This window comes from Fusarium venenatum (genome assembly GCF_020744135.1).
Source record: "Fusarium venenatum strain MPI-CAGE-CH-0201 chromosome Unknown EDB82scaffold_1, whole genome shotgun sequence".
Taxonomy (NCBI): domain Eukaryota; kingdom Fungi; phylum Ascomycota; class Sordariomycetes; order Hypocreales; family Nectriaceae; genus Fusarium; species Fusarium venenatum.
Window position 1 is genome coordinate 11,447,244 of NW_027072129.1, and position 25,332 is coordinate 11,472,575.

Sequence of the window (25,332 nt, forward strand, 5' to 3'; positions counted from 1 at the left end):
GTTGTTCTCTAACGCTTTCCACTTGACCCTCAACCCAGCAATGTGGTGTCTTAACAATATCCCTTTTCTGTATATGACAAACTGGAGTCGAATTAAAAGGATCGTTTCTCCTACTGTCAGTACCTCTGAGTAGTTCCAAACATAATCCATCAATATATCTAGTGGATCTTTTCCCCAAATGTGGTACGGAGTACGGTTTTTATCTCCTTGTTAGCATATAAAAAGTTGTTTTACTGTACTATATAGCCCAAAAACAAGAATCACCGCTAAAGCTCAATGCAAATTCAAGCATGAGGTCATGATCAGCAGTTGAAAGTCACGTCTTAGAGTCACGAAGACTTACATTGGTGCATCTATTTTTCTTTCTTTGTTTCTCCGCACCATTTTACAGGGATGCATGCTTCCCTCTAGATGCGTTCCAGTAAAACTTGAGATCCTTAGCGGAGTTAAATAAACCTCCAATCATTGAATCGGTTCAAATAAGATCTACAATTTGCGGGGAAACATGAATTCGTATAAGTAAAAGAGAGACATCTGGGATGAAGACGTAGTATCATTAGTTATTTTAGAGCTTAACATAGAGAGACATATTGCCTCTACTCTGGTTATGAAAGCTCACACTCTTTTAGCCGTTCTGGGGACATTCCTTTGCAACAGCGGTTCCAAGAAGCCATGGGGCACTCTTGCAGCTCCATCACCCTTTGACTCTAACGCCGGCAGAGAAAAAATAAGTATCAATGACGATTGGAAATTCAAGCGCTACCCTGTCAATCCTGATGGTATCATCTATGATCATCGTCCAGATCTACAAAATCTGACAGATGTCACCGTGCTACGACCATGGATATTGCCAACCGGCAATGACTACATTGTTAACCCAAAAGACCGTCATCCTCAACCGACCAGTCCTCCTCCAGAGGAGGACGTGCCGTTCATCCAAAAGTCCTTCAACGACTTATCCTGGGAAACAATCAAGCTTCCTCACGATTGGGGGGTCAAAGGGCCGTTCTATACTGACGAGAGCCCACCAGTAGGGGGTGGAATGGGCCGGCTTCCTGTTCAAGGAGTAGGCTGGTATCGAAAAAGTCTACATGTCAGTAACGAGGACAAAGGGAAGACAATTTATCTCGACATCGATGGAGCCATGTCCTACGCCATAGTGTGGCTCAATGGACGCCTCGTGAGTGGCTGGCCCTACGGCTACAATTCCTTCCGGCTCGACTTGACACCCTTCCTCCGATATGGCAAGGACAACCAACTGGCAATCCGTCTGGATAATCCATTAGATTCTGCACGATGGTATCCAGGGGCTGGCCTATATCGCAACGTCTGGTTGACTAAGGTCAATAGTATCCATGTCGGGTACCAAGGAACCTATGTTACAACTACCAAGGTTTCTACAGACGAGGCTACTATGGATCTGAATATCACCCTGATTAACCGCAGTAGCAAGAAACAGTCTCTGAAGGTCAAGACAGAAGTATTTCACAGGTCACGTACAGGTGGAGTTGGTGACAAGACTGGGAAAACAAAAGTAAAATCGACAACTATCCTCCCAATGAAGCAAACGGGACTCGCAGTTGCTCTTCAAATCCCCCATCCTCGGCTTTGGGGACCGCCACCTACTCAAAAACCGAATCTCTATATCGCAATGACGCAACTTATTGTGAACGAGAAAGTGGTGGACTCATATGTGACCGAGTTCGGTATCCGTACTCTTGAGTTCAAACCTGACAACGGATTTCTCATCAATGGCGAGCACATCAAAATTCAGGGTGTTAATGAGCATCATGACCTTAGATCCCTGGGCGCTGCCTTCAGCACACGAGCTGCTGAGAGGAAATTAGAAATTCTTCGAGATCTCGGAGTTAATAGTCTCAGGATGTCGCACAATCCACCCGCCACAGAGTTCCTCCAACTCACAGACAGGATGGGATTCCTCGTTGTTGACGAGATTTTTGACTCATGGCAACGTAATAAGACGTCTGGTGATTTCCATCTCATCTTCGATGACTGGCATGAGCAGGACGCACGCAGCTTTGTTCGACGGGACAGAAACCACGCTTCTATTATAGCATGGAGCTTCGGTAACGAAGTTGGTGAACAGTACACAGATAAAGAAGGCGCTGCTTTAGGGAAGCATCTTTCAAACATAATCACCTCTGAGGATCCAACGCGACCTACAACAGCCTCCATGAACTACGCAAAACCGAACATGCCCTTTGGTGGCTCTATGGATCTTTTGTCGATTAACTATCAAGGTTCCGGAATTCGAGACACTCCCAACTACTCTAATCAACAGGGCATTCGTACTCATCCCCTTTATCCAGAGTTTCACGAGGCCTTTCCAGACAAGGTTATAATTGGCAGTGAAACAGCGTCCACCCTCAGTACGCGTGGCACTTTCATCTTTCCGGTGGATGCTGGTAATACTGGCGCACCCGTCAACGATACATCGGGCGGCAACTCGACGCTAGGCTATGTCAGCGCTTATGAACTTTACACTGCGAACTTTGGATCACCCCCCGACAAAGTCTGGGCGAATGACGATAAAAATCCATACGTTGCTGGCGAATTTGTGTGGACAGGGTTCGACTACATCGGTGAGCCGACTCCCTACTATAGCGCACGCAGCTCGTACTGTGGTATCGTCGACCTTGCTGGCTTCAAAAAGGACCGGTACTACCTCTATCAGCCTCGCTGGAGGCCCGAAGTCCGGACGGCACATATCCTTCCTCACTGGAACTGGCCCGATCGGCAAGGCAAAATAACGCCTGTCCATGTTTTTTCACCGGCAGATGAGGCAGAGCTATTTTTAAATGGAAAATCACAGGGGAAAAGAGTCAGGGGCGATTTTGAATATCGTTTTCGTTGGGATGATGTCGTGTACCAGCCTGGGGAGCTTCGTGTGAAAACTTGGAAAGACGGAAAGACATGGGCGACAGAGACTATCAGAACCACTGGTAAGGCAGAGAAACTCAAACTTACAGCGGACCGCCCAAGAATTGGTAACGACGGCGAGGACTTGGCTTTCATTACGGCTGAAGTTCTGGATAAAGATGGAAGGGTCGTACCGACAGCTGCGAACAGTGTTTCTTTTAGTCTGAAAGGGCCCGGTGAAATCACTAGCACAGATAACGGTGACCCTACTGATCTGACATTGTTTCCATCGCCAACACGGAAAGCACTGAGTGGTTTAGTATTGGCTATTGTGCGAGGGAATAAAGGTGGGCGTGGAGTACTAGAGCTGGAAGCAAAGTCTGATGGCTTAGAATCAGCAACAGTAAGAGTTTATATAGGATAAAGGAGGGTACACTTTCGGTACACTTTTTTTTTCATGTTCCTGAAATTGATATGCAGAGAAGCTAGAAAGGTAGGAAATGTGTGTATACGAATATAGGAATCAATTTTCACCAACTGACTCGAGGGACTAAACCTAGTATAAATGGAATTCAGGAAGAAGTTCAGACAGGTGACTGTAGTCATGCTGTTATCGAGACAGTGTACCTCATGTAATGAGTAGGACTGCTTGGTAGAAATGCCTCATGACGTTAAACAGTGCCTAAAGCCTGCTACTCCTACTCATATTTGACCAGCAGAATCTCCCCGATATATCGTTCTGAACACCTATGTCAAATCTGCAAGTGTTTAGTATCTACACAGTGCAGTGGTGAGGTTCGAGGAGAATTGGAGGTATGATCATGACAGAGGAGATTAGTGTTACAAGATGCTGCTTCCAAGATGCTAGTCAGCAGTATTAGGGTATAGGAAGGCCTAGCAAGTACAAACGCAAGCAGTATTGTTTCAAATGACAGAAAAGGATTCTTATATGCAACGTCTTTCAGTCGAATCCCAAAGCTATCTAATACTCATAATTGTCAATAGTGAGGCTGATCCACAATCATGGTTTATTAACTGGATGGATCGCATGAACGAAGTTAATCTCAAATCAGAGATAAACATATCAGTCGTCATCTCGTCTTGTTCTCTTCTGGTTCCCTCCCGATCCATAAGATCTCCGCTTCTTCGAACTCCTACTTCCAAGCAAAGACCATACTTGCAAGTCCAAAGGCAAAACCCCATCATCAGCGTTTCTCCTAAGAAATTCCAAAATATCAGATAAAGGAATAGAATCCGTTCCGCAATAAACAGAAATTGCTCTTCCAAAAGCTACTTCGTCGATCAAGTCTGAGCGCTCAAACCAGGAGCGTCTCAATAACTGCGTGATGCAAGACTTTTCCTTACTGGAGAGGGTTGGACTTCCTGACTCAGAAATTGGTGAACCATCGTCAGACATGGTGTGATCCGGAGACCTTTGCTTATTGTTTAAAAGAAACGAAATGATGACTTGTCGACCAAGTTGAGTTTCGTTGTCCGAAACTCCGACCCAAGCCACGACAGAGTGAGCACGGCGATAAATTTGTCCTTTCATCTCAGAACAACTGCTCTTTTCTCCATCGTTGGTCTGGTCAATGCAAATGGCTTCAATCCACATTGGTCTTCCAACGCGAACAACCTCGGGGACAGGAATGAGTTCTCTAGCCTCTGGAGGTTGATGCATCTTGTAAGCTATCTCCTCAACTTGGTTCCATTGTTTAGAGCCCATGTGTGGGAAATAGTCGAGTGGGGTACGACCATGTGAATCAATTACATCCATGCTAGCGCTATAGTCAAGTAAGATACTGACAATCTCAAAATGACCATTCTCGGCTGCGTGATGAATTGCAGTCTTTCCAAAACAATCCTGGGCATGGACGTGAGCTCCCTCCTGAAGCAACTCGCGCACTTTGGGTAAATGATTATACTCGATAGCGCGGATCAATTCAGTCTCGCCAAACACATCGTCGCGATGACCAATAGGATCATTGACACTCTTGGCCATCTGCAGTGCTTCGTAGATGTTTCTCGTGACAAATATAATCTTTCCATTGACAGCGATGGGGTAGCGATGCATAGATCCATATGCGTCAATGTCACCTGGGTGAGCACTGTTTGGGTTTCCCCATGTTGAAGAGATCAAATCGAATTGAGGGGCAGAGTCGATTTCGAATGTCTCTAAAACATATTCTAGCAAGGGTTCGCCCGAAATTGAAGGTGGTGAGAGTTGGCGGGGTCTTCGAATAAATGATAGAAGGCGAATTGAAGATTCAGATGGGAGGTCTGTGTAGGTAAAGTTGGCGAACTCAAGTGCCGGAGGTTGATGATTGAATGCAGCCATTGTGATTTGATATATTGTCTGATTGTGATTTCTAGAACACACTGCCTCAACCCAATTCTTATATCTTTATGTTTATGATCCTATTCCTCTCAAATTGTCTTGTGTGCCTATTTTGATGCAGGCGATGAGTGCTCTGCCTAACACAGCCCCTCTAAGTGGATACGTCCTCGCTGTCAACTCCTTCGGACTATAAGTTGGTTGCCTCCCCAGCCTCTCGAAACATCGTCACGTTGGAACTTTGGTCAACCCTTGGATCGATTTCATGTGTTGGCATACCAAGATATTTACCCAATTTCTCCAATTGGCTGGGTCGCATTTTATTTCTGTCGGTTATCTCATTCATCAGGCAACCAAACGGCAAACTCCACGATCCTACGGGCCTCACTGTAACATCCCTGTAAGTCTCGCCAACCCAAAACGCAAGATCAGATTTATACTTCTTGACAATAACGTACTTGAATTGTTCTGGCGACATGTAATTCGCCCTTATTCCCTTCAATACAGCCTCAGCAATTCATGAAAGGGGTCTCCAGAAGCCGATTTCAGTTAACAAAAACCCTCCGGCGTAAATGTCGTGAATTCTTTGGTAACGCGGCTTGCTTTCCACTGTCTTGCTGGATCCTGATTTAAGTCGTTTCCGTATGTTGAGATGGAGGTAGATAGCTTCATGTTCTTTTACAGAAGCAAGGATTGGCAGCCCAGTTGGTAAGTGTGGTCGACATCCAACACGTGGTTTCAGTCGATAGCATAAACTGTTACCAGAACGACTAATATTTTTCAATTCCCCATCGATAGTTATAAGCAAACTTTCGCCTGCCGGTTATTAAATAAACTATCGTCAAATATCTTTCCACCATATTTTATCATTCCTCAATCACAACTTCTGAATACATAACAATACGCTAGAAGGGGTGCAAGATATGGGACGACTTAACAGACTCAATCGCCCGTACAATGTTATTGAAAATGACAAGATATGAAAGCCTGCCTTAATCAATGCCTTGGCTGTTCCTTCGGAGTACGTCTCGTGCCAGTTCTCAAATAAGAGATAGACACGACAATGATGAGAAGAGGAATTAAGGTTCCGATTTCGCCAATGACTAGAATTAAGTATGTTAGAATCACTCCAGATACAATATAAGCCCATTCCAAACTTACTCATTTTGTTACGAAGCCAATTTGAAGGGATCCGGAGTTCGCCTTCATCGTTGTGTGGGAAGCCGTCCGAGTTCACAGCAAACAGGCTTGTCATGAATGACAGGGGTGTCTATCAAAACTGAGTCAGGTGTTGCTTCAAGGATGTGGATACTATCGGTGGAGAACTCACAAAGACGACAGTTACAACTGTAAATGGAAGAATGATAAAGTTCATGAGACGTGCCGATTCGGCTTCTTTGAGTGACGCTTGGGCTAGCATTGCCTGGGTGATATTGCTGAGCTGTTCAAGGCACATTAGATTAGCAAGATCGAACATATGATGAACCTAATTCAACTTACACCATCGATTGTCGTGGCAGCATCTTCGTCTATCCGTTTGATTCGTTCTCTTAAGGCACCCAAGCCAGACTCTCGAACCAGAGCAGCTTCTTGTTTATCAAATGACATGCCCTTGTCAGTGGCAATAACAGTGGCGAATTCTTTGAGAACATCCAATTGTTGCGTAAAGACTTTGTCGACGAGGCGAAGTTCTCCACGAATATCTTTGACACGCCAAGTACACCCTGCCGCTTCACTGATGGCTTTGTTGACATATTTAGAGTTCCAGTCTTTTCTAGTGAAGCTGTTGAAGAAACCAGCCTCTCGGTCCATCTATACGAAATAGTTGTGTTGTCAGTAGTGTGATCCTCTAATGCGCTTAGTCTGGAACGTACCTCAGAAGCAAGTTCGTTTTCGAAGATATCAAGGATGTGTTCCCCAAGCCCGGCTAGCCTGAACCTTTCTGTAAAAGTAACTGTTTGCTGCACAATGTGCTTCATGAGATCATCTGCTGTAGATACCTCATTCAGTTCACTGTGTCGGATAGTTTCCAACAAATCATCTGCCATGCACATGTTTTCTCGAGACGGTATTGCAGTAAGAATGGTACCTAATATATAACGCTTATTAGGCAAGGGCCCATTGACGAGGAACGAAACATCGCTTACCATCGTGGAGCTTCCATAGCCAAAGCTGTCGAACCATCAGCCATCTCGGGCGGACTTCCTGCTGAATACTTCGCATTCTAGTTGCGTTTCCCGTACCCTCACCTTTAAAGATATCCCCAACATAGTCTGAAGAAGCGGTACGCGGATCAGGTCCCTCGCGGAGTCGATTCCTTGGCCAATATTTGAATCGGGACCCAGAACTGGTACGCGGAGCCTCTAAGGGTTCGTGTTTCTCTGAAATCTTATCACGCCGTGCCGCTGCTTGTTTTTCAGACCATCTGTAAATCACTTGATTCTCTTTTGATCGAAGCCCTGTCAGACCCTCCGTGTTGTTGAACGTCTGGTCCAGAGTTTGTGGCATTTGAACTCCACCTATCCTCGTGAGAGGAAAATATGCGTCTTCACCGCAAGTTGTGTGTTGTAGATGAGAGGCCGTCGCTTCTATGTCCAAAAATGGAATCTGGATATAGTCATTTCAACAAGTCGCCATATACTAGTAGCCATGGTCTTACCACTATAGATACCATTGACCCTGCCTGCGACATAATACTAGAGTCCTCCGAGTGTGCGTTTGGTCCGTGGTTTCCCATTTTCTGTTGTTTAATTAATACCGATATCGATGTATAGACTTTACGTAGCTACCTTAGCATGTGCAGCTCTTATACGAGACCTGCTTTCTTTTGCGTCGCGGACTTTGATGTTGTCTTGAAAAAATTCCCAGATTGCCCTCTTTGCACCAGGGCTCGTCAACTCATCAACATGGTCCAAAATGAAATCCTGAATATGGAAGACTGATTAGCAAAGCAATTCACCGGAAGTCGCAGGGCCTTTCCGGCAAAGCCGTATTTCACCGCTACAGAAAAAGGTAGCAATGAAAATAAAGCCAGAGTTCATGCTATAGTTCAGACCACCTACTTTGATCCATGTCATCTAAAAAGAAGGTTTTAATCAGATAGATTCAAAAGACTGAGTACTCGGTATGATCTTACATTAGTGGCAGGGAAGTTCACCCATCTCCATGTATCATCATCGACCTGCGCATCTTCGTGAGTTGCTCCTCTACGCGATACAGGCATGATCTCCAATTGACTTTGAATGTCTTCCCAAACGCTTGCGGCTTTTATCTCGCAGTCGTCAAGGAACGTGACGCCCCGTCGTGAACTGTTCAAATATAAAACGTCAGAAACGTATTGATCTGTTCCTACCCAATTCCAGAATAGGTGATTTTCTTTGTCTGTGAATTTGGTATTCCTTTGAAACCTGCAGTAAACGGGAGACTTCTTGCAAATTTGCATTTGCCTTTTAGAAATCTTTCCATCCCTCGGTGGTAGTTTGAAAGGTTTTTCATGCGTAGAGAAACCTGTCCGAGCTAGTATTTCCAGGTCCCTAGAAAAAGTTCCATTGTGATCGGAGGTCTCCAAATATGCTCGGGGCGTTCTCCCGTCACTGTCAAGGGCTTCCAAATCTGCGCCTTCCTTAACCAACAACAGAATGGCCTGATGATCTTGTTTTTCGCACGTTAGGTGAAGAGGTGAACGACCTATAAAGCTTCAATTAGATGATGATATATTTAGAGCAGGAGTTCTTGTACTGGGGCAGCTAAGTCTTGATTAATCCTTGATGGGACCTACCGAAAATGTCCTTGCTGTTCACTTCGGCTCCGTTCAAGAGAAATTCTTGTAGTAGCGGAATGATATCAAGGTCGTAGTTACTCGAACCAACAAGTAAATGAAGAGGTGTCTGAAATGCGTAGTTCAGCGCGTCGACATTGGCACCATGCTCCAATAGCGACTTAACCATTCCGAGTACCATATGCGACTCTTCGGGGTTTTCCTGTGGTTTGCATTTTACATAGATCGTGATTAAAGTGTGTAACGGAGTTTCTGAATAAATGTTGCCAACTTCGATGCATCCAAGAGGCGATGCTGAAGAGTTGGTTTCAAGGATGGAGTCTACAAATCGCTGGTTTCTTATTGAAACTGCCCCATGGAGCACGGTTCGTTGAAAAAAGCCGTTTTGTGTCCTTAAGTCGATATTGGTATTTCCCAACAAGTAATCGACATCTGACGCGTGGTTCCGATAGATGCATACCCATAGAATCGAGAATACGCCTTCGTCGCCATCGAAGAAACGTTGAAATTGCCGTATTTCCTTCTGAGTAGGTCGTCGAGACGTATTTGCTAACTGATCCCTAATATCCTTCATGTGAGACTCGATCCGGTCCAGAGAGGAGATATTTTGTAGGGTATCGGTGTATTTTCTGTCACTGAGATCGTAATCCTTGGCGACAGCTCTTGCAATATCAGGTTTGACATATCCTTCGACGCCTCTTTGAACACCCCCTTCTACGCCCAACATATCATGGCGTATTCCTGCTTCCGAGTCCAAATAGAATTTTTCCTCGAATTCTTCAAGGAGTCTTTTGATTTCACCATCTTCCTGCCAAATGGCAGCGCTCCAGATTTTATCTTCTTTGTTGGAAACAAGCCGTTTCAAAACAGAAGCTTGCCGGTGTTGCCTATATATTGAAAGATTTGGTTTGATGAACCTATACCAATAAGACATGAGATAAGCTCTGAGCCAAATTAACATCATATCTGCAAAGATAGAGAGATAAGGATTATCGAAAATGGAAATAATAAACATGAGTTAGGTCTGAATTTAAATTAGTGACTAGCTATAGACTTTAAACACTTTTCTGTCCTGATTGATAATGCGACACATGCCTTCTCGCGTAAATCAATATGGCGTCAGTCATTACGCGTGATATGACATGCATTGTTGCGGGGCCTTTTGTTATTTCTACACGAACAGCCTGCAAAGGTCATCACAACTTACCTATCTGTGAGCCTATTGATGCGCGTAAATTAAGCCACAGCGGGATATTTCGCATCTTGTAATGAGCATTCCGCCTGATGTTGAACATGATTGGCTAGTTCTGCTCGTCTGTGGCAGGCCTCAATTTTGATCCTGATTGATATGACACTCATCTTGTCAGCCTCCGGTATAGGGTACGTGCACGGAGCTGGAACGGGCCGTCGGCTGAACATTTACATTGCATAGATGCATGTGGAGTATCTCGACTTAAGAGAATAAACAATATTCCACTTGCTAACCAATGACAGCAGGAAAGACCCATAATATGGTTCTGTGCCTTGCTAAAGCAAGATTATCAAGATAAACGGATCGCAATCCTTGCTCCGGCTCTCGGTCTCCTCACGTTATCTGACGTGAGCCAAGAGAATAAACAACTCAGCTAGATGAGTTTCTAGTCAAAGTGAGACGATGGTCGTCAAGAGCTAAAACACAGCATCACTTTTCAGCCCAGCTGAGCCTCGTTTGCTCCACTACCCGCCCCATAAGTAATAATCAGATCTGGGTTCTGCGGGACATCGTCGTCGTGCCTGGGATTGAAGGATTCCATCCTTTCAATTGTGATGTCACTGACTCAATTGATGGATCGGTTCCGTAACGAGGGGAACAGGAATTTGTATGCTCTTGAGCGACATAAATATGGCCTCTTCTCCCTCATAACGTCGATTTATTAAAAAGCATCATCAATCAACATCATCACATCCCGAATCTTCAAAACGTCAATCAAAATGCATTCCGCCTGGGTACGCCATAACACTATTCAATCCAAAGTGCCTGATCCAGCTAACAATCATAGACTTTCTTCACTCTTCTTCTTGCCTCGGCTGCACCAGCCCTAGCCGGCAAGTGCGCCGAGCCCCGCGACGTTGGCGAGAACCCCAACTGCTTGGGAGGATCCTACATGGAGTGTGTTTCCAGAAACAACGCTCTTTGCACAGGCGAATGCTTCAACCAGCCTGCCGGAGGTGCTGGTGCTCAATGCCACACAAGTTGCACTACCAGAAACCAGCAATACTGCTCTGGCTACTGTATGAAGATCAGCAACTGTGACGAGTGCAAGGAGAGTCTCGTAAAGATGGGAGGTGTTGACGACGATAAGGTGAACGAGGATACTTGCAGCCAAGAAGGTAAGTTTTGATTGGTCATGAATTTTATGGTTTCGCGGTTACTGATTCTGATACAGGAGACTCTTACTATTGCAACTGCGACGCTTAGGTACGCGATTAACGCGCTTCGATATATATTAATCCATTCAATTGACAACATTTACTTATTCTGCAACTGAAGTCGATGACATTCCATGCTGTGTTTCCTCACAACTTTGACTGCAACCACTTCAAATCCCTCCCACTTGTGACATCTGCACGAATTTCCTCCCTCGATCTTTCAACATCTTTCCTCACAAGATCAGCATACAGTTGCTGAATCCTCTCCGTGACAGGTCCTCTCTTCCCATCCCCAATGACTCTTCCATCAACCTCCGTCACATGAATCTGCGAAGGAAACGTGCCAGTGCAAAATGCCTCATCCGCACCATAAACTTCCGTGAGTGTAAAATCCAACTCTTTGACAGTAATTCCATTCGCGCGACAAACATCGATCGTCTTTTGTCGCGTAATTCCCTGCATCTGATTATCCTTCGTCGGCGCCCAAACCTCATCACCTCTCACGATAAAGAAATTAACCGAGTTACAAGTCTTGACAAAGCCGCGAAGATCAAGCATAAGTGCCTCATCAACATTCATGACATTGGCGTGGATACAAGCTTGAACGTCTGTTGCTTTCGAAATGTGATTCCACTGTTCGTCTTTGACGTCTGGTGGTCCGCGACGAACCCACGTTGTCGCCAATCGCAAACCGCGAGATTTGGAGTTGGGATCGACGGCTTTGGACTCGGGGATGATGACGATTAATGGAAGACCAATGTTGACGCTGGGATTTTGGTAAGGCGTTGATTTAAGACCGCGACTGACGACGAGACGCATATGTACGTGTTCATCTTGGTCCATATCATTTGCGTCAAGAGTTTGGTGGATCAAGTCGAGAAGGTCACCTTTTGAGAGACCTAGATCCATGAACATTGCCTTTGCTGATTGGAAGAGGCGGTTGATGTGTTCTCGTGCAAATTGGAGGCGACCTTTGTTGGCGCGGATGCCCTCCTTTGTAATTGTTAGAGACGCGTAATGGACTCAATTGGTGCTACATACCCAGATGCCATCACCAATGAGGAAATTTGAATCAAAGACTGAGACAACTGCTTCTGGTCGAGGGACTAGATTAAAGTCTCCAGTGACGCCATCGCGAATGCCAACCTTCAATAAGTTAATTTATATATTGCATGAGCGAAGCAATGAAACTTACCAGAATAGACGCATTCTTTGAGTTGGGCACTGAACTGTGCGTAGAGCCGCTATGGCTATCTTTCTTTTCTGACCCTGTCATTCTTTTGGTCGTTGTTTGTCCGCATTATTCGAGACATGAACTCGAAATTGCGAGTAAATCTAGATGAATCTCTTTATATCAGTCACAACAAACAATGAGGGAAATGATAAGCAGCGTTACCTTGATTACTCTATAATTTTACTGACTCGGTCTCCACTGATGAAACCATTCGCCTCTAACCTGAGCTACTCACTCCTCTAGTGCCAAACGACAAGCTTCGTCCCACTCTAGATGATACTCCCACCATACTTGGGCCCTATCATCAACGTTGGCTTGGCAAATTTCTCCACGCTAGATTGACGTGATCGCAAGGTTGTCTACTCGCAATTTACAGTGGATACGTATTCTTCGAATTCTCCATGATGATTCTCTTCTATTTCCCCTATCGTCGATAAGAAAGAGGAACCATTACCTCAAAGTAGAATAGTTTCTCCATTCGTCTCCATTCGTTAGACTGGATGGTTACCAACTGACTCGATGCACCACGAAAAACTTATGCGAACTCCCCGTTGACCCACTCAATTCGGGGAATCTTTTAACTAATCTCATGGTATGGTAGATCTTTAAAGATGACCTACTTGGCACCTTGGAATTGGTTTGAGCCTCTTTACTTCACTCACCTTTTGACTTTGTCTTTTGCTGTCTTTGCGTATTAAATCATGTCGTCGTCGCAAGGAAAAGGCGATAAAAATCCTGTCAAGGACACACCCCAGTCCATTGGCTCCACTCAGGATGAACTCCCCGAATTGACCAAAGCCCAGGCAAAGCGTCTTCTCCTGAAGACGGACCTGGTTGTCATGCCTCTGGCAATTCTCAGCATGACTCTCGCTTATCTGGACAAGGTGATACCAAAATCCTTACTTTCAATAGCCGCCCTACTAACCCATTGAAGAACGCATTGGGATACGCCGCCATCTTCGGTATGAAAGAAGACGCCAACCTCAAAGCCCAAGACTACAGTTGGCTCGGCAGTATTTTCTACTTCGGATACCTTGCAATGGAATTTCCTAGTCTTTGGCTCATGACAAAGATCCCTATCGGAAAATACGTCGGTACTTGTCTTGTTCTTTGGGGTGCTTTATTGTGTTTCTTAGCCCTCTGCCACAATTTTGCCGGTCTAGCGACGATTCGGTTCCTTCTCGGTGTTTTCGAAGCTGCGGTTCTACCTTGCATGATGATCATCAACTCTATGTGGTATCTCCGAAATGAGCAACCTCTTCGTACGGCGTTCTGGAATAACACCTTTGCTGGTGTTTTCGGTGGTATTTTATCTTATGCCATTGGAAAGATTGATGGAACGCTTTCAACATGGAAGGTCAGTCTTGGAACATCGCTGCGGTTACGAATTACTGTCCCCAAATGCTAATAAGCCTCACAGTACATCTTCCTCATTTATGGAGCTTGCACCGTCTTCCTTGGTGTCCTCGTCTTCTTCGCTCTACCCGACACTCCATCCCAAGCATGGTTCTTCACTGCTGAGGAAAAGAAACTCGCCATTATTCGCCTCGCCCCGAATCAGACTGGTGTCGAATCGAACAAGGGCTTCAAGACATACCAAATTCTCGAATGCCTTCGCGATCCCAAATGTTACTGCATCTGGCTCGGTGCTTTAGGTTACGCCGTCACCAATGCAGGCGTCACAAACTTCAACCCACTGATCATCGCTGGATACGGATTTTCGAAAACCAAGACTGTTCTCATGGCCACCCCCCAAGCCGCCGTTGCCATGATCAGTCAGGCCCTTCTCACAACCATTTCTCTCTACGTACCCAACCTTCGATGTATCTTCTGGATTGGAGGTGCTCTGTTGGGTATGGTCGGAGCTATTATGGTGCACTCTCTTGATGTCGAGACGCAAAGAAATGCTTCTTTGGCTGGTGTTTACATGATGGGCTTTTATAACGTGCCCTTCATTTTCTTGCTTAGTTTGTCTTCATCCAATACTGCTGGTGCTACTAAGAAGAGTTTCATGGGCATGTCTATCGCCATCATGTACGGTATGTATCATTTATTTGCCAGAGCCAACAACCTTATACTAACATGGATTTTACAGCTGTTGGTAACATTATCGGACCGCAATTCTTCCTCAGCACGCAGGCACCAAAATACGTCCTTGGTATTGGCGCCATGCTTTGCGCCTTTGCCTTGATGGCTGCTGTTGGTCTTGTTTATTACTTCCTTTGCGTCATCGAGAACAAGAGGCGTGATAAGCAATTTGGAAAAACTCATGATGTAATTGATGCTGGACTGGAGGCGGAGAAGAGCGACAAGACAGATTTGGAAAACTCCAACTTCCGTTACACTTACTAAATCTCGGCAGATTAGTCTTGTCTGGCAGTTTGTGTTTATTTCAAAAAATACAGAAACTACAATATCTTGATTATTACATACTCGCACGAGTGAGATCATCGATTTGCGGGAATATCCGAAACTTTATTTCATGACCAATTATTATCCCTATCTTATATCCTCCTGTATATATAGCATGGCAACTCCAAGTTGCACCTGAAACCAAAGCTTAAACGCTCTCGCGCTCATCAGCTAGAGCCTGAGCCTTCTCATCACTGATCTTAGATCCCTCAGCGTTGCGTCGGAACCCGTCCTCCTGGAGTCTCAATTCCTCAGAGAGCTGGCTGTGAGCCTTCCACACAGGTTTGATCTCAAAGAGACGATCCATGGTATCAAGAGGCAGACCCTTAGTCTCAGGGATAAAGAAGAAAACAAAGATGGACGAGAGAATCATAAGCGAGGCGAAGAAGAAATAGACACCGTAGCCCATCTTGATGAACATCTGGGGTGTGAATCGAGAAACGATGAAATTCCAGAACCAGTTGTTGGCTGCCGCGGAAGCTTGACCGATAGATCTGCGACATGTTAGTAATTGTGTCATATATGTTGGGTTCAGTAAGTTACATACCTGGACTTTTCGTTGAACATCTCAGAGTTAAGAACCCAAGGAATGGGGTTCCATGTGGGGGAGTAAAAGACGGTCCAAAGATAGAAAAAGAAGACAGCGGCAATACCACCGCCAGACATGCCAGGAGCCTCAGTGCCAGCGGCAGCGGCAGCAGCCACCTTACCAGCTGGGTCCGCAACCTTGATGTAAGCTCCAATGAACCACATGCAAAGAGAACCACCAACTGAACCAATAATCAACAGCTTTCTGCGTCCAACTGTCTCAATAAGGAAGAGAATAAAGATAATAGTAATAGTCGTCTTGACTACACCGAAGATACCAGTGGTGAGGAATCCAGTGTTGGTTCCTGTGATTCCGATACTCTTGAACACAGTAGGGCTGTAGTAGTTGATGGCGTTGATACCTGAACCGTTCTGCCAGAGGAACATCATACCACCAAGGAAGAAACGCCATTGGATGTTGCGTTGCTTGAGGCAGGCGAATGGCTTCCAGAAACCGGGGCCGACTTCTCGGTTGTAGCGCTCAAGTTCCTGGTCCATGTAGCTGACTTCCTCAACAATGTAGAGATCATCAGCGGGCAACTGTCGCAACCAGCACAGGTTCTTCATGGCGTCTTCACGACGACCCTTGGCGAAGAGCCAGCGAGGAGATTCTTTGATCCAGAAGGCGCCGAAGAGCAGCATGCCGGCGGGGATAAGTTGGACGGCGAAGGGAATGATCCATTGCTTGTGGCTGGGGGCCATGGTCTCGGCAAGTCCATAGTTGATCCAGAAACCAACAAGACCACCAATTTGCCATCCCAGTTCGTAAATACCAACGAGTCGGCCGCGGATAGCAGGAGGAGAGAGCTCGGAGCAGTAGATGGGAACCATGTTGGAACAAGCGCCGACTCCAACTCCAGCAAGAACACGTCCACCAATGATAAGTCCCAGGCCTCTCTCCGCATTAGCGCCAAGCATCAGGCCAGCACCGAGCATAAAGACGAAGCTGAAAGCGATAAGAGAGTAACGTCGGCCGATGAAATAGGATGTGATGTAGGCGAATAAACTGCCGAAGAAGGCACCGGCCTGGTAAACAGACACGATGTTGGCTTTGAGGAGAGCAAGGGCATCGGGTTCGTAGGAGGCGAAATCGAATTCCTCGGTGAAGGATGGAAGGGCGATTGTGGTGCCGATAAAGGCAGAGTCATAACCGATCATGCATGACGCGAAAGAGGCGATAGCAGCACAAGTGTAAACACGCCAATTGTAGACCGCCTTGGGAGTAGGCCGATCCTCATTGACAGCAAAGATGTTGTTGATGGTGAAACCCATGATTGATAGCAAGAGTGCCTTATCGAGCACAGTATCGAATCGAATCCCAGGGTTGTTGTTGGTTGTGAGTGAAGAGAGAACAAAAAGCAGGGGCAACTTCTCCGCATATATATATAGAGATGGGAACTGCAGAAATTACCGCGCTTAAAGGTTTACCCCATATTTTCAAAAGAATTTTCCCACTAGCGCCAACTTTGCGAGCATGGCAAGTCATGCGTGGTCTTGGAAGTTGAGCTAAAGTGAGTTAGAGCAACGCTAGCAGGATCTGGATCCCTTCAACCCCGCATACCCAGGCTGGGGTAAAATGAGGGGGACCTTTCTAGTTGGAACAGAATTCAATAGACAAGGAGAATATTCAGCTAGTAGGCTTGCGGGGGGTTAAAGCTTTATCCCTGCACCGAGCTTAATGGTTCTCCCCAGAGTCATCGTCATCCAAGACCATCAACACGGAGCAGAACAGGCTTGGTATGGTTTTTGGCGTTGAACTATTCATTTCAATATTTTGTAGACATCGGAGTTTTCTCGCCATGATTATTGTTTAGGAAGTACAGTATTGTTTCGGTAGACTGCCGTCGCGTTTCTCAAATGTTGGTGATCAATTGCGCGACGCGTCTGGGACTGTGAATGAGTTCGTGTTTGATGTTAATCAGCAGAGGCCATAGCTACACATGGAATCACACTCAAGGACTTGGAAAGTTCTGACTCGCCAGGCAATATTAAGAACAATGCTAAATAACATGATAATCTCAATTTGAATACGGGCAGTTCTTCAATGTTAATTGAACGGACGTGACAAGTACGGGAGAGCCAGCAGATTAACGCAGAAATCTCGAGATTCATCATGTATATATGCAGACTCAAGTCTTCACTGCAGGAAACTCACAACAAAGAAACAACCAGCACTCACTATCAACTACACACGACATCAAATACAGTAAGAAGCATCTAACCAATGACTAACAGACCGTCATCATGGATCCATGGGCCGAAGCCAACCCACAAGACCGATACTGCTTCGTATGCGGCCATGTCAACAGAGACAGAGAACGCCTTTTAATGCACAAAGCATGCGTCGATGCCGGAATACAAGTGCAAACCGGATTTTGCTACCGTTGCGGCAATTCTTCCATGTCTGCAATCGATCTTTTCTGTCCTGATTGTGGACCGGATTGTCTGCCAATTAACGAAACAGTAATGTTAGTAGCCATAGGCGCTTGCGAAGCATGCGAACAGAGGCAGCGTAGTCCTGGCAGTACCAAGTGCCAAGAATGCTTAAGCCGAAGCCTGCCCACTCGGCCACAACAGATGGCAGGAGACCCATGCACCACCTGTAGGTCCAGGCCAGCTGAGCACGGTTTTAGAACGTGTCAAAGATGTTTAGGGTACCATCGAGCATCAAGAGAAAGGGCACTAGCTAGAGCCGACGCAACTGGCTTGTGTATCAAATGCCACAGGAACCATTTTGAACGAGGAGGACGAGGACAAATTTGCGAGGAGTGTAAGGAAAGCGCGCGCCAACGCAGGGCCGGGGGAGGTTAGTAGCATGGGAGTACATTTTTCTAAATATCCTTTAGCATTGGTAGGGTAGGCCTTACCTGCTGGTTGTTCCAACTCTTTCGCGCTTGAGCATTCTTTGCAGTGGTCGAGACCATCATTGGTACTGGGTTCTCAGGGTATCAGACAAATTTACCACTGGAAGCATAAGAGACGAAATTATTAGGTAACTTATGCTGTTTTTGCTAAAGGTTTTAGACTAATTATTTTTATACAATAAGATTTAGGATGCCAAGGTTTCTGCTACCCACTATCTAGACTGCCAGCGAAGTCTTGCTGTAGCAGCCATATCTCCCAGAATACACCAATGGGAAATCTACCATGGTGGTAATGGTGCTGATGTGACATGGTGTCCACCACTTGGAGCTGGTACGTCCTCATGTCCAGGGGTCAGCATGTTCAGAATCCACATTGCCAATACAATGCATGCGACACGAACTTTGGGCGCCGTAATCCGTTCATATCCAGGGACCTTTTCCAGCCACGCAAAAGAAGACGCAGATGCCTTTTCCTTTTCCTCAGAACTCTCCATGATCAAATCCACGATATAGACTGTTGACTTTGCCACAGAATTACTGACCCAGAGAAATAATGGTACAATAATCACCAGTGTCCTCCATCGGTCTCCCATTACAGTGCCGTCCCCAAAGAAACCATCGACAATCAAAACACCCTCCGTATCGGCTGCCATCAAAAGATGATAATGTAAGATATACGTCTCGAGAGAACATCGACCCAGCCAAGCCATGGCTCTTGAACGACAGTTCCGAATAGGCGCGGAAATATTCCGAAGTGCAATAAAAGCCAGTATCGGGATAAACGAGACCAGGGGGTGCCATGTCTTGTACACCTTTGTTCGAAGGTGTAAAGTTGCATTGAAGTAATACATCGTAGCAAATAAACCCGCGACAGCAAGGATGATTCGAAGACGAAGACGAAAACCGGTTTTCTTCATCTCGTTGTTTACCACAGCAGTCAACATGCCGACGTAAACGACGAACATGTCAAGAGTAACGCGATACTGCCACTCCTTGTGACTCCATTGGATGTTAAAAACCGTCTTGAGAAGACCAAAGACGAATTCGGTGAATGGAGTACCCATGAAAATTGCAGAGACTAACAAGCTCGATATGCAAATTTTGGATAACACGACCTTCTGGTCGCTGTTGTAACGTTTTCCACCAACAGCCATTGTTGCATAGACAACAAGAAACCAGAACGAGACAAGAGGCGCAAAGTAGTAAAACATGTAGTTTGTATCCATGACATATGCTAGGCAACAACTAAGAAGATTGAGGCGTAACAGAACGGCCCCAACACGACGGAATGAGAAGTCGTTTTTCCTCAGAAAGTACAGTGTGTGTCCGTATCCAGTCTGGAAGAGGTATGCTGCGACACACAATCTGATGAGGATATAGATAGACTTTGATCCTTTGATGGCTCCGGTCCAGTGGTAGATGAGAATGAGGGCTTGCATCCAACCCTTCCATTCCTCTGTTTGCTGCCGCGAGAGAAAGGCCTCGTTTATTTCATTATTTGATAAAGACATTTCCATTCCCATTGGAGATCGCGATCGACGGATAGTGAGTAGAATAATTGCAAGGCAAGGAGCGCAGAGAACGGCAAAGTCGATTGGTTGCCAGAGTTTTTCACCCTTGGCCATCATCTGTGTACGATCCGCGTAGTAACACATGAGAAGAGCCAAGAGAAATGACCCTACCCTCATATTGAAAACTCTCCATTGTGGCTCGCTTCGGTCATGGTACAGATCCAACATCTCACCAATAAGACAAGCAACCAGGTAAATAATACCCAAAGCCACCATACCGAGTTGAGTAACTGGTTTGATCCCGTAGTCGGTGCAGCAAGTGCGTTTATACGGATATGATTTCATACGATCGAGCTTCGCATTGCACCTCAAATTCAAGATGATATTGCCCCGAGTGTCTGCAATTCCATGTTTAACATGTAGCCCCGTTTTATAACCATCGAGCCAAGTTTTGTTCTGGCCATACGTGAGCATTGGTATGGACCAAATAATTGGAAGTTTCCAATCCTGCTCGACTTCACGTAACCAGTCTCGCATCATGGCAGTCTCGCCTAATCGACGAATTGAGTCGATGATATGTACGGGATCATCTCCCAGGTACACAGGTCCAGCCGGAGGACCATAAAACATCTGATTTCCTAACCCATCAATTGGGTCCATCGGGGCGGTGAAGGGATCGATATCAGGTGTGTTGTCGTTGATGAAATCGAATATCCTGGACATGTACTCCTTGTATGTACCGAAGCGAGTATCCCATGGAGAATTCAACATCTCTAGCATGAACGGACTGGCAGTAAGAGCGAATGTCGAATTGGGCGAGATTACTGTTGTGCCTCCCGGCAGTGATGCATTCATTCTGGTGAACCAGACGCCTCCAGCCATGTAGATCAATGCAGGCGCTTCCTGCTTCTCGATGGATTGAGTGTTTTGTTTTTCGTTTGCATACATTTCGAGATTGTGTCCAAATTGCTCCTGGCTAGCATTGTCTTTCCACTCGAGGAAGATATTAGGTAGTCGCTGGATCATCTGGCCGTAGTATGTCATGTTGAAAAACTGGGACTTGGGCATCTTGAGCTCCTTTCTATCGCGGTTGGAACGCCTAGCATCAAGCTGAAAGGAACGTGAATTAGTACTGGACCGTATTCAGTTCTGATCCTCATATTCTCTTACCAGGCGACTAATTCCATGACCGACGTTTCGAGAGGTCGAGTCTCCGACAACAACTATTCGACGACCTTGTATACAGCGACGGATATCTTCGGACTCGTACTTGTTCATGATACATCCATCTGGTTGCCATTGTTGAAAAGGGTATCTGTTTCCTTCTTCATCTGGTGGATCAATCCAGCGTCCAGTGCTCTGGATAGCCCGGCAACGGTAGGGATCATTTCCGGGGAAATTTGTTTTCAAGCCGACAGCGAGTAGAAAGATCACAGCCAGAGTCGTCGAAATAACTCTGGTCCAAGATAAAGCCATGTTCACTGGATAAGTAGAATGTTGATCAGGAAGACGCTCGCAAAACAAGTCTGGGTGAGGCAAATGGAACAAATGGCGTGAATGAAATGTCAATTACGAGGAAAATGAGAATCAAAGGTCAATGAATTAGGTAAAATATCAACTTCTTAACTTATCTGTTAAATGCGATACCCTTGCATAACTGTACCTCGCATGCAATGATACCATTCCTACTTGAGACTAGACGGTGCGTGAAGGGAGGACAAACAAAGGAGAAAAACGGGAAAGTAGGCGAAATAGCGGGACAGTAATGCCCAGTACCTGGACCTTCTCTAGTAGGAAAAAATAAGAAACGGAGGGGTAGTTGTTCAATTCTTCGCAATCGCCCCTTTCCCTGTCATCTCAATATCCTCCCTTGCTTTGGCTTACCTGCAGGGCTGCGTTGTCTTACGTTACCCTATCACATCAAGTACGATGAACACAAGGGATGCGCGTTGAATTCTAGTCTCCTCTAGGAATAAAAGACAGCTACCCTCCAAATCCAGTACGGAAATGTCATTTTTCTTTGGATATTGTCGCCAGCAGTAACAGGGTTCCAGACTTGGGCCAGTTAGCTGACAGATTATTATATCGGCATATTTATCTTGTGTGAGAATAAGGTTGGCTACGAACCAAGCCATACTTCTTGTGGAAAAGGTACACGGCTTCAGAAGCCAAATCCATTAACTAACCTTGCAAGACAGCCGCATCAGTCTAAAAAGCCATCTACGCAAAATGATCTAATTGCAGTAATGATGGACACCAAGTTAGCAAGCTGAGGACATGCTTTAGATGCAGTGATCTTTGCCGTCTGACCTGAATTGAGTACATCAATTGCCTTTTCCAGATTGAATTGTCTCATAGGCAATGTCAATGCGATGCGCTCGGACCCTTTCAGCTCAACCTTGGCCTCCGATGACGTCCTTACTTACCCAACTGCGATGTATATAAACTATATCATCCGCATGCAAAACTGTGGTGTTCTTCTCAACATACTACAGCAGCTCAAGTACACCGTTCCTCAATATCGCAGTAAATTCCTCCTGCTTCACTACTATCACCCAACATGGAACTCTTTCGAGAAGTTGATGGACAACCCGTCACAGACATCGATGTGCGTTTTCCCCAACACAACATCTTCACCCATTGGAAATCGCTGACCAGCTGAACATAGTGCCAACTCCCCCCCTTCTGTTCAAACATGTTTTTTGCAATGGGAGCAGATAAAATCTGGGATAATAACGGCTTGATTCGGATGAATTGTTCGCAACGAGGCTTTGAGGAGGAGTTCAAACCCCTTTTCACAATGCTTCCAGGTGAATACAATGCTACGCACTTTTTTGAGATTGGGGACAGTGGGATCTATGCCTTGGAACAAGGTAACAACGAGTTGTTCAAGATTAGAAGCCCCGACAATGTTGCCGGCATTGTAGAACAGCTCAATGAGTCTGGACCGGAACTCATGGCATTGGTTGTTGAGCCAATGTAGAAGTTCAATACAAAGTAGTTTACATGTTAAAGGGTCTGCTGAAGACGGAATTACAGTTTATTGTATCTTTTATATTCCTTTGTAATTGAGTTTTTGTTGGGTTTCGTTGAGATCTGACATGTCAGTATCCTGGAACCGTCACTGTTCAAGTGTGTTAAAGCTAAACCATGATTAGTCTAGCTTATCGATACCAGCCTCTAGCTAGACGGATTCATAATGGGTCCTGTCAGATCTGCTATCTCACACGCCAATCATAAGAGCGTGAGACGTAGGATGCATGTGGAGGCAGCTGAAAACACATTTAAGGAAAGGATCAACTAATAACTATTATCCTATACAACAGCCCATCGCTATAGTGTAAGGTGAATCGATATTTAAAGAAAATATTAGCCAAGAACTATGGATTATTGCATTCAAAACTAGGCGAGACAAAGTTCTCAGCCAACTCAGCATCCCAACACGACAAAGTATTGATCCCCACAGCATGTGCATGCTACGTCAGAGCCTCTTGGAAGTACCGTCTGCTGATAAGGGTGTATTATAGTTCACGCCTCCTTTGAGTATAAGGTACATCATATCAAGAATTCATCGTTCCTCATTGTTCCTTTCGTGAACAGACTGTTTGAAGCACGGTCTTGAAATGTAGTTATAGGGTATTTGTGGACCCGCCTGTTGTTGGCAGGGGCTTTGCATAACGCCATGGAAATCCATCTTCAGGTATCTGGAGCATTCAGTTACTGGTCGGATTTGTCCTTGTTCCTGGCAATTGTGTTATATTAGTTGCTCAAAATAATCTTAGCGTGTATGGATTTCTCGGAATCGGCAAATTGGTTATTCATTTATCCACCGACTGTCTCTCCTACCAGGTTGACATATGTCCGAGTGCTTGGTGTAACGCTAGGAGTTTATCAAGTCGTTGTTGTCGTGTTAGGACATTTTTGCCGTCGGCACCGAGTATGACCCGTTATCTCCCGTCGGATCGTCGGACTTCACATGCTGTCAGTCATGAGTGTCCTTCTGTGACCTGTATAGGCAGCCTTCATATGTACGATTCAATCCTGGGAAATATATCTCATTATTTGTGTACTATGGGCATGTCGCTACAAATGCGGAATGAAATCTAGCCATCCCACTGTTTCATACAGTGCTTCTGGGGCTGACCTCAAGCTCATAATGCCCTCTACACTCAGGTATGCCCGCGTCAAGATGTAAAGAGTTCCTGCACACGTCATGAGGAAGCCATATACTACATATTGAGACCGATGGCATCGTGGCGTCACAAAACGATCCCACCATTGGCCCAGCTACGGCCACAAGTAGAACAGTATATGAGCAACTGTCCACCACACGCCACTCGTGCAAATATAGCCAGCAGACATATGCCAAAGTAATCGCTCAGTATCACTTGGAAAGAATTCTTTCCACGCAGCAAGGTGGAAGCTACCATACTATTATAACATACTAGCTACGGTATATCTTTCGACCAAGAAAGGACTCCCTGACTGAGGCGACAGTTGTCGGGACTTTGGAAGACACAGCCAGTCCGCTAAATAAACCGGCCATCGCGGTCCAAACATACCAGTCCACAACACCAGACATCATCCACCAAACAATACAGAATTTAAGCAGGCTCGATTGTACCGATCCAAGAGATAAGCTGTATGGACTGCTCGGCGTTCTCAAAGAAACTAGCCGACGTAAGGTAGAACCGGAATATGGCAGAAGCGTAAGCTATGCCTCCTATCAAGCGCTCAAGGTTGGTATGAAGGGGATTTGGCCAGTAAATAACGTGAGTGACCAGTCTCACTGGATGGAAGGCACGGGACGCGACTTTTCCAGCTACTCAGCGATGCGCGACGCTTTTAGCTTGGAGGATGAAGCAAGTAGGCCTATTCTGCGACAGGTTCTGAAGGAGCTCGGTTTTCGCGCCAGAATGCAAGATGCTATATTTAATGCTCAATTTAACAACCTTTTGGTGCATGCCATCTGTAGATCAACCATTACAAAAGGTTTCGGCATATGATCGTTGATTTCGAAGAAGAGGAGTCAGAGGATGTTTATGGGTTACATCTTAGGTTAAATACTCGGGAAAGACGAATCGCTGAGAGCCTGTGAGTTCCACTTGGCTTATTATAAATGGGAACATACTAACTCTCGCAGACGAAGCAAATTTAACATCGAATCAAAACGGGGTGAACAGTCACCTCACCATCTTCAGGACCCTGAAGCAAAATTTAGCACCCGCAATCATCCTTACAGCGCCTTATAACCTTACTAAATTCCTTGCTGCAGTGGATATAGGACTTTAATACACTTTATGAAAGCTACCCGAGCCTTG

General features: G+C 45.6%; 10 protein-coding genes across 10 annotated transcripts; 5 read left to right on the forward strand and 5 right to left on the reverse strand.

The window, feature by feature from the left end:
- Window positions 1-9: 9 nt before the first annotated feature.
- On the forward strand, window positions 10-3,312 carry EDB82DRAFT_565721 (glycoside hydrolase superfamily). The gene is made up of 3 exons (XM_065609807.1): window positions 10-209; window positions 615-3,101; window positions 3,135-3,312. The coding sequence occupies exons 1-3, from the start codon at window positions 179-181 to the stop codon at window positions 3,302-3,304; spliced, it is 2,688 nt and encodes an 895-aa protein (XP_065466066.1). The 5' UTR covers window positions 10-178; the 3' UTR covers window positions 3,305-3,312.
- A 259-nt stretch (window positions 3,313-3,571) lies between these two features.
- Window positions 3,572-5,237, reverse strand: EDB82DRAFT_493773 (uncharacterized protein). Its single transcript, XM_025729998.2, has one exon. The coding sequence runs from the start codon at window positions 5,216-5,218 to the stop codon at window positions 3,965-3,967; it is 1,254 nt and encodes a 417-aa protein (XP_025587404.2). The 5' UTR covers window positions 5,219-5,237; the 3' UTR covers window positions 3,572-3,964.
- Window positions 5,238-5,974: 737 nt separating this feature from the next.
- EDB82DRAFT_117858 (uncharacterized protein) lies at window positions 5,975-9,999 on the reverse strand. Its single transcript, XM_065606996.1, has 11 exons — window positions 8,994-9,999; window positions 8,352-8,902; window positions 8,278-8,292; window positions 8,005-8,139; window positions 7,875-7,955; window positions 7,363-7,822; window positions 7,090-7,304; window positions 6,716-7,027; window positions 6,546-6,656; window positions 6,377-6,485; window positions 5,975-6,318 (listed from the first exon to the last, which is right to left on the reverse strand). Exons 1-11 carry the CDS (start codon window positions 9,955-9,957, stop codon window positions 6,212-6,214), a joined length of 3,060 nt encoding a protein of 1,019 aa, XP_065466067.1. The 5' UTR covers window positions 9,958-9,999; the 3' UTR covers window positions 5,975-6,211.
- Window positions 10,000-10,478: 479 nt separating this feature from the next.
- Window positions 10,479-11,517, forward strand: EDB82DRAFT_493780 (uncharacterized protein). The gene is made up of 3 exons (XM_025729976.2): window positions 10,479-10,979; window positions 11,033-11,363; window positions 11,420-11,517. The coding sequence occupies exons 1-3, from the start codon at window positions 10,965-10,967 to the stop codon at window positions 11,449-11,451; spliced, it is 378 nt and encodes a 125-aa protein (XP_025587402.2). The 5' UTR covers window positions 10,479-10,964; the 3' UTR covers window positions 11,452-11,517.
- Window positions 11,518-11,549: 32 nt separating this feature from the next.
- Window positions 11,550-12,678, reverse strand: EDB82DRAFT_573276 (aminotransferase; the record flags this gene model as incomplete). The annotated part of the gene is made up of 3 exons (XM_025729965.2): window positions 11,550-12,395; window positions 12,444-12,548; window positions 12,598-12,678. 3 exons carry the CDS (start codon window positions 12,676-12,678, stop codon window positions 11,550-11,552), a joined length of 1,032 nt encoding a protein of 343 aa, XP_025587401.2.
- Window positions 12,679-13,337: 659 nt separating this feature from the next.
- Window positions 13,338-15,063, forward strand: EDB82DRAFT_565723 (major facilitator superfamily domain-containing protein; the record flags this gene model as incomplete). The annotated part of the gene is made up of 4 exons (XM_025729954.2): window positions 13,338-13,520; window positions 13,571-13,993; window positions 14,057-14,675; window positions 14,732-15,063. The coding sequence occupies 4 exons, from the start codon at window positions 13,338-13,340 to the stop codon at window positions 14,986-14,988; spliced, it is 1,482 nt and encodes a 493-aa protein (XP_025587400.1). The 3' UTR covers window positions 14,989-15,063.
- On the reverse strand, window positions 15,047-17,015 carry EDB82DRAFT_565724 (general substrate transporter). Its single transcript, XM_025729943.2, has 2 exons — window positions 15,596-17,015; window positions 15,047-15,542 (listed from the first exon to the last, which is right to left on the reverse strand). Exons 1-2 carry the CDS (start codon window positions 16,906-16,908, stop codon window positions 15,197-15,199), a joined length of 1,659 nt encoding a protein of 552 aa, XP_025587399.2. The 5' UTR covers window positions 16,909-17,015; the 3' UTR covers window positions 15,047-15,196.
- Window positions 17,016-18,778: 1,763 nt separating this feature from the next.
- On the reverse strand, window positions 18,779-21,527 carry EDB82DRAFT_552990 (10 TM acyl transferase domain found in Cas1p-domain-containing protein; the record flags this gene model as incomplete). Its single annotated transcript, XM_025729920.2, has 2 exons — window positions 21,182-21,527; window positions 18,779-21,121 (listed from the first exon to the last, which is right to left on the reverse strand). Exons 1-2 carry the CDS (start codon window positions 21,485-21,487, stop codon window positions 18,779-18,781), a joined length of 2,649 nt encoding a protein of 882 aa, XP_025587397.2. The 5' UTR covers window positions 21,488-21,527.
- A 945-nt stretch (window positions 21,528-22,472) lies between these two features.
- Window positions 22,473-23,095, forward strand: EDB82DRAFT_534656 (uncharacterized protein). Its single transcript, XM_065609271.1, has 2 exons — window positions 22,473-22,619; window positions 22,680-23,095. Exons 1-2 carry the CDS (start codon window positions 22,572-22,574, stop codon window positions 22,992-22,994), a joined length of 363 nt encoding a protein of 120 aa, XP_065466068.1. The 5' UTR covers window positions 22,473-22,571; the 3' UTR covers window positions 22,995-23,095.
- Window positions 23,096-24,019: 924 nt separating this feature from the next.
- EDB82DRAFT_573279 (uncharacterized protein) lies at window positions 24,020-25,263 on the forward strand (the record flags this gene model as incomplete). Its single annotated transcript, XM_065609937.1, has 5 exons — window positions 24,020-24,184; window positions 24,234-24,381; window positions 24,460-24,783; window positions 24,987-25,105; window positions 25,155-25,263. Exons 1-5 carry the CDS (start codon window positions 24,108-24,110, stop codon window positions 25,261-25,263), a joined length of 777 nt encoding a protein of 258 aa, XP_065466069.1. The 5' UTR covers window positions 24,020-24,107.
- Between the last annotated feature and the right edge of the window lie 69 nt (window positions 25,264-25,332).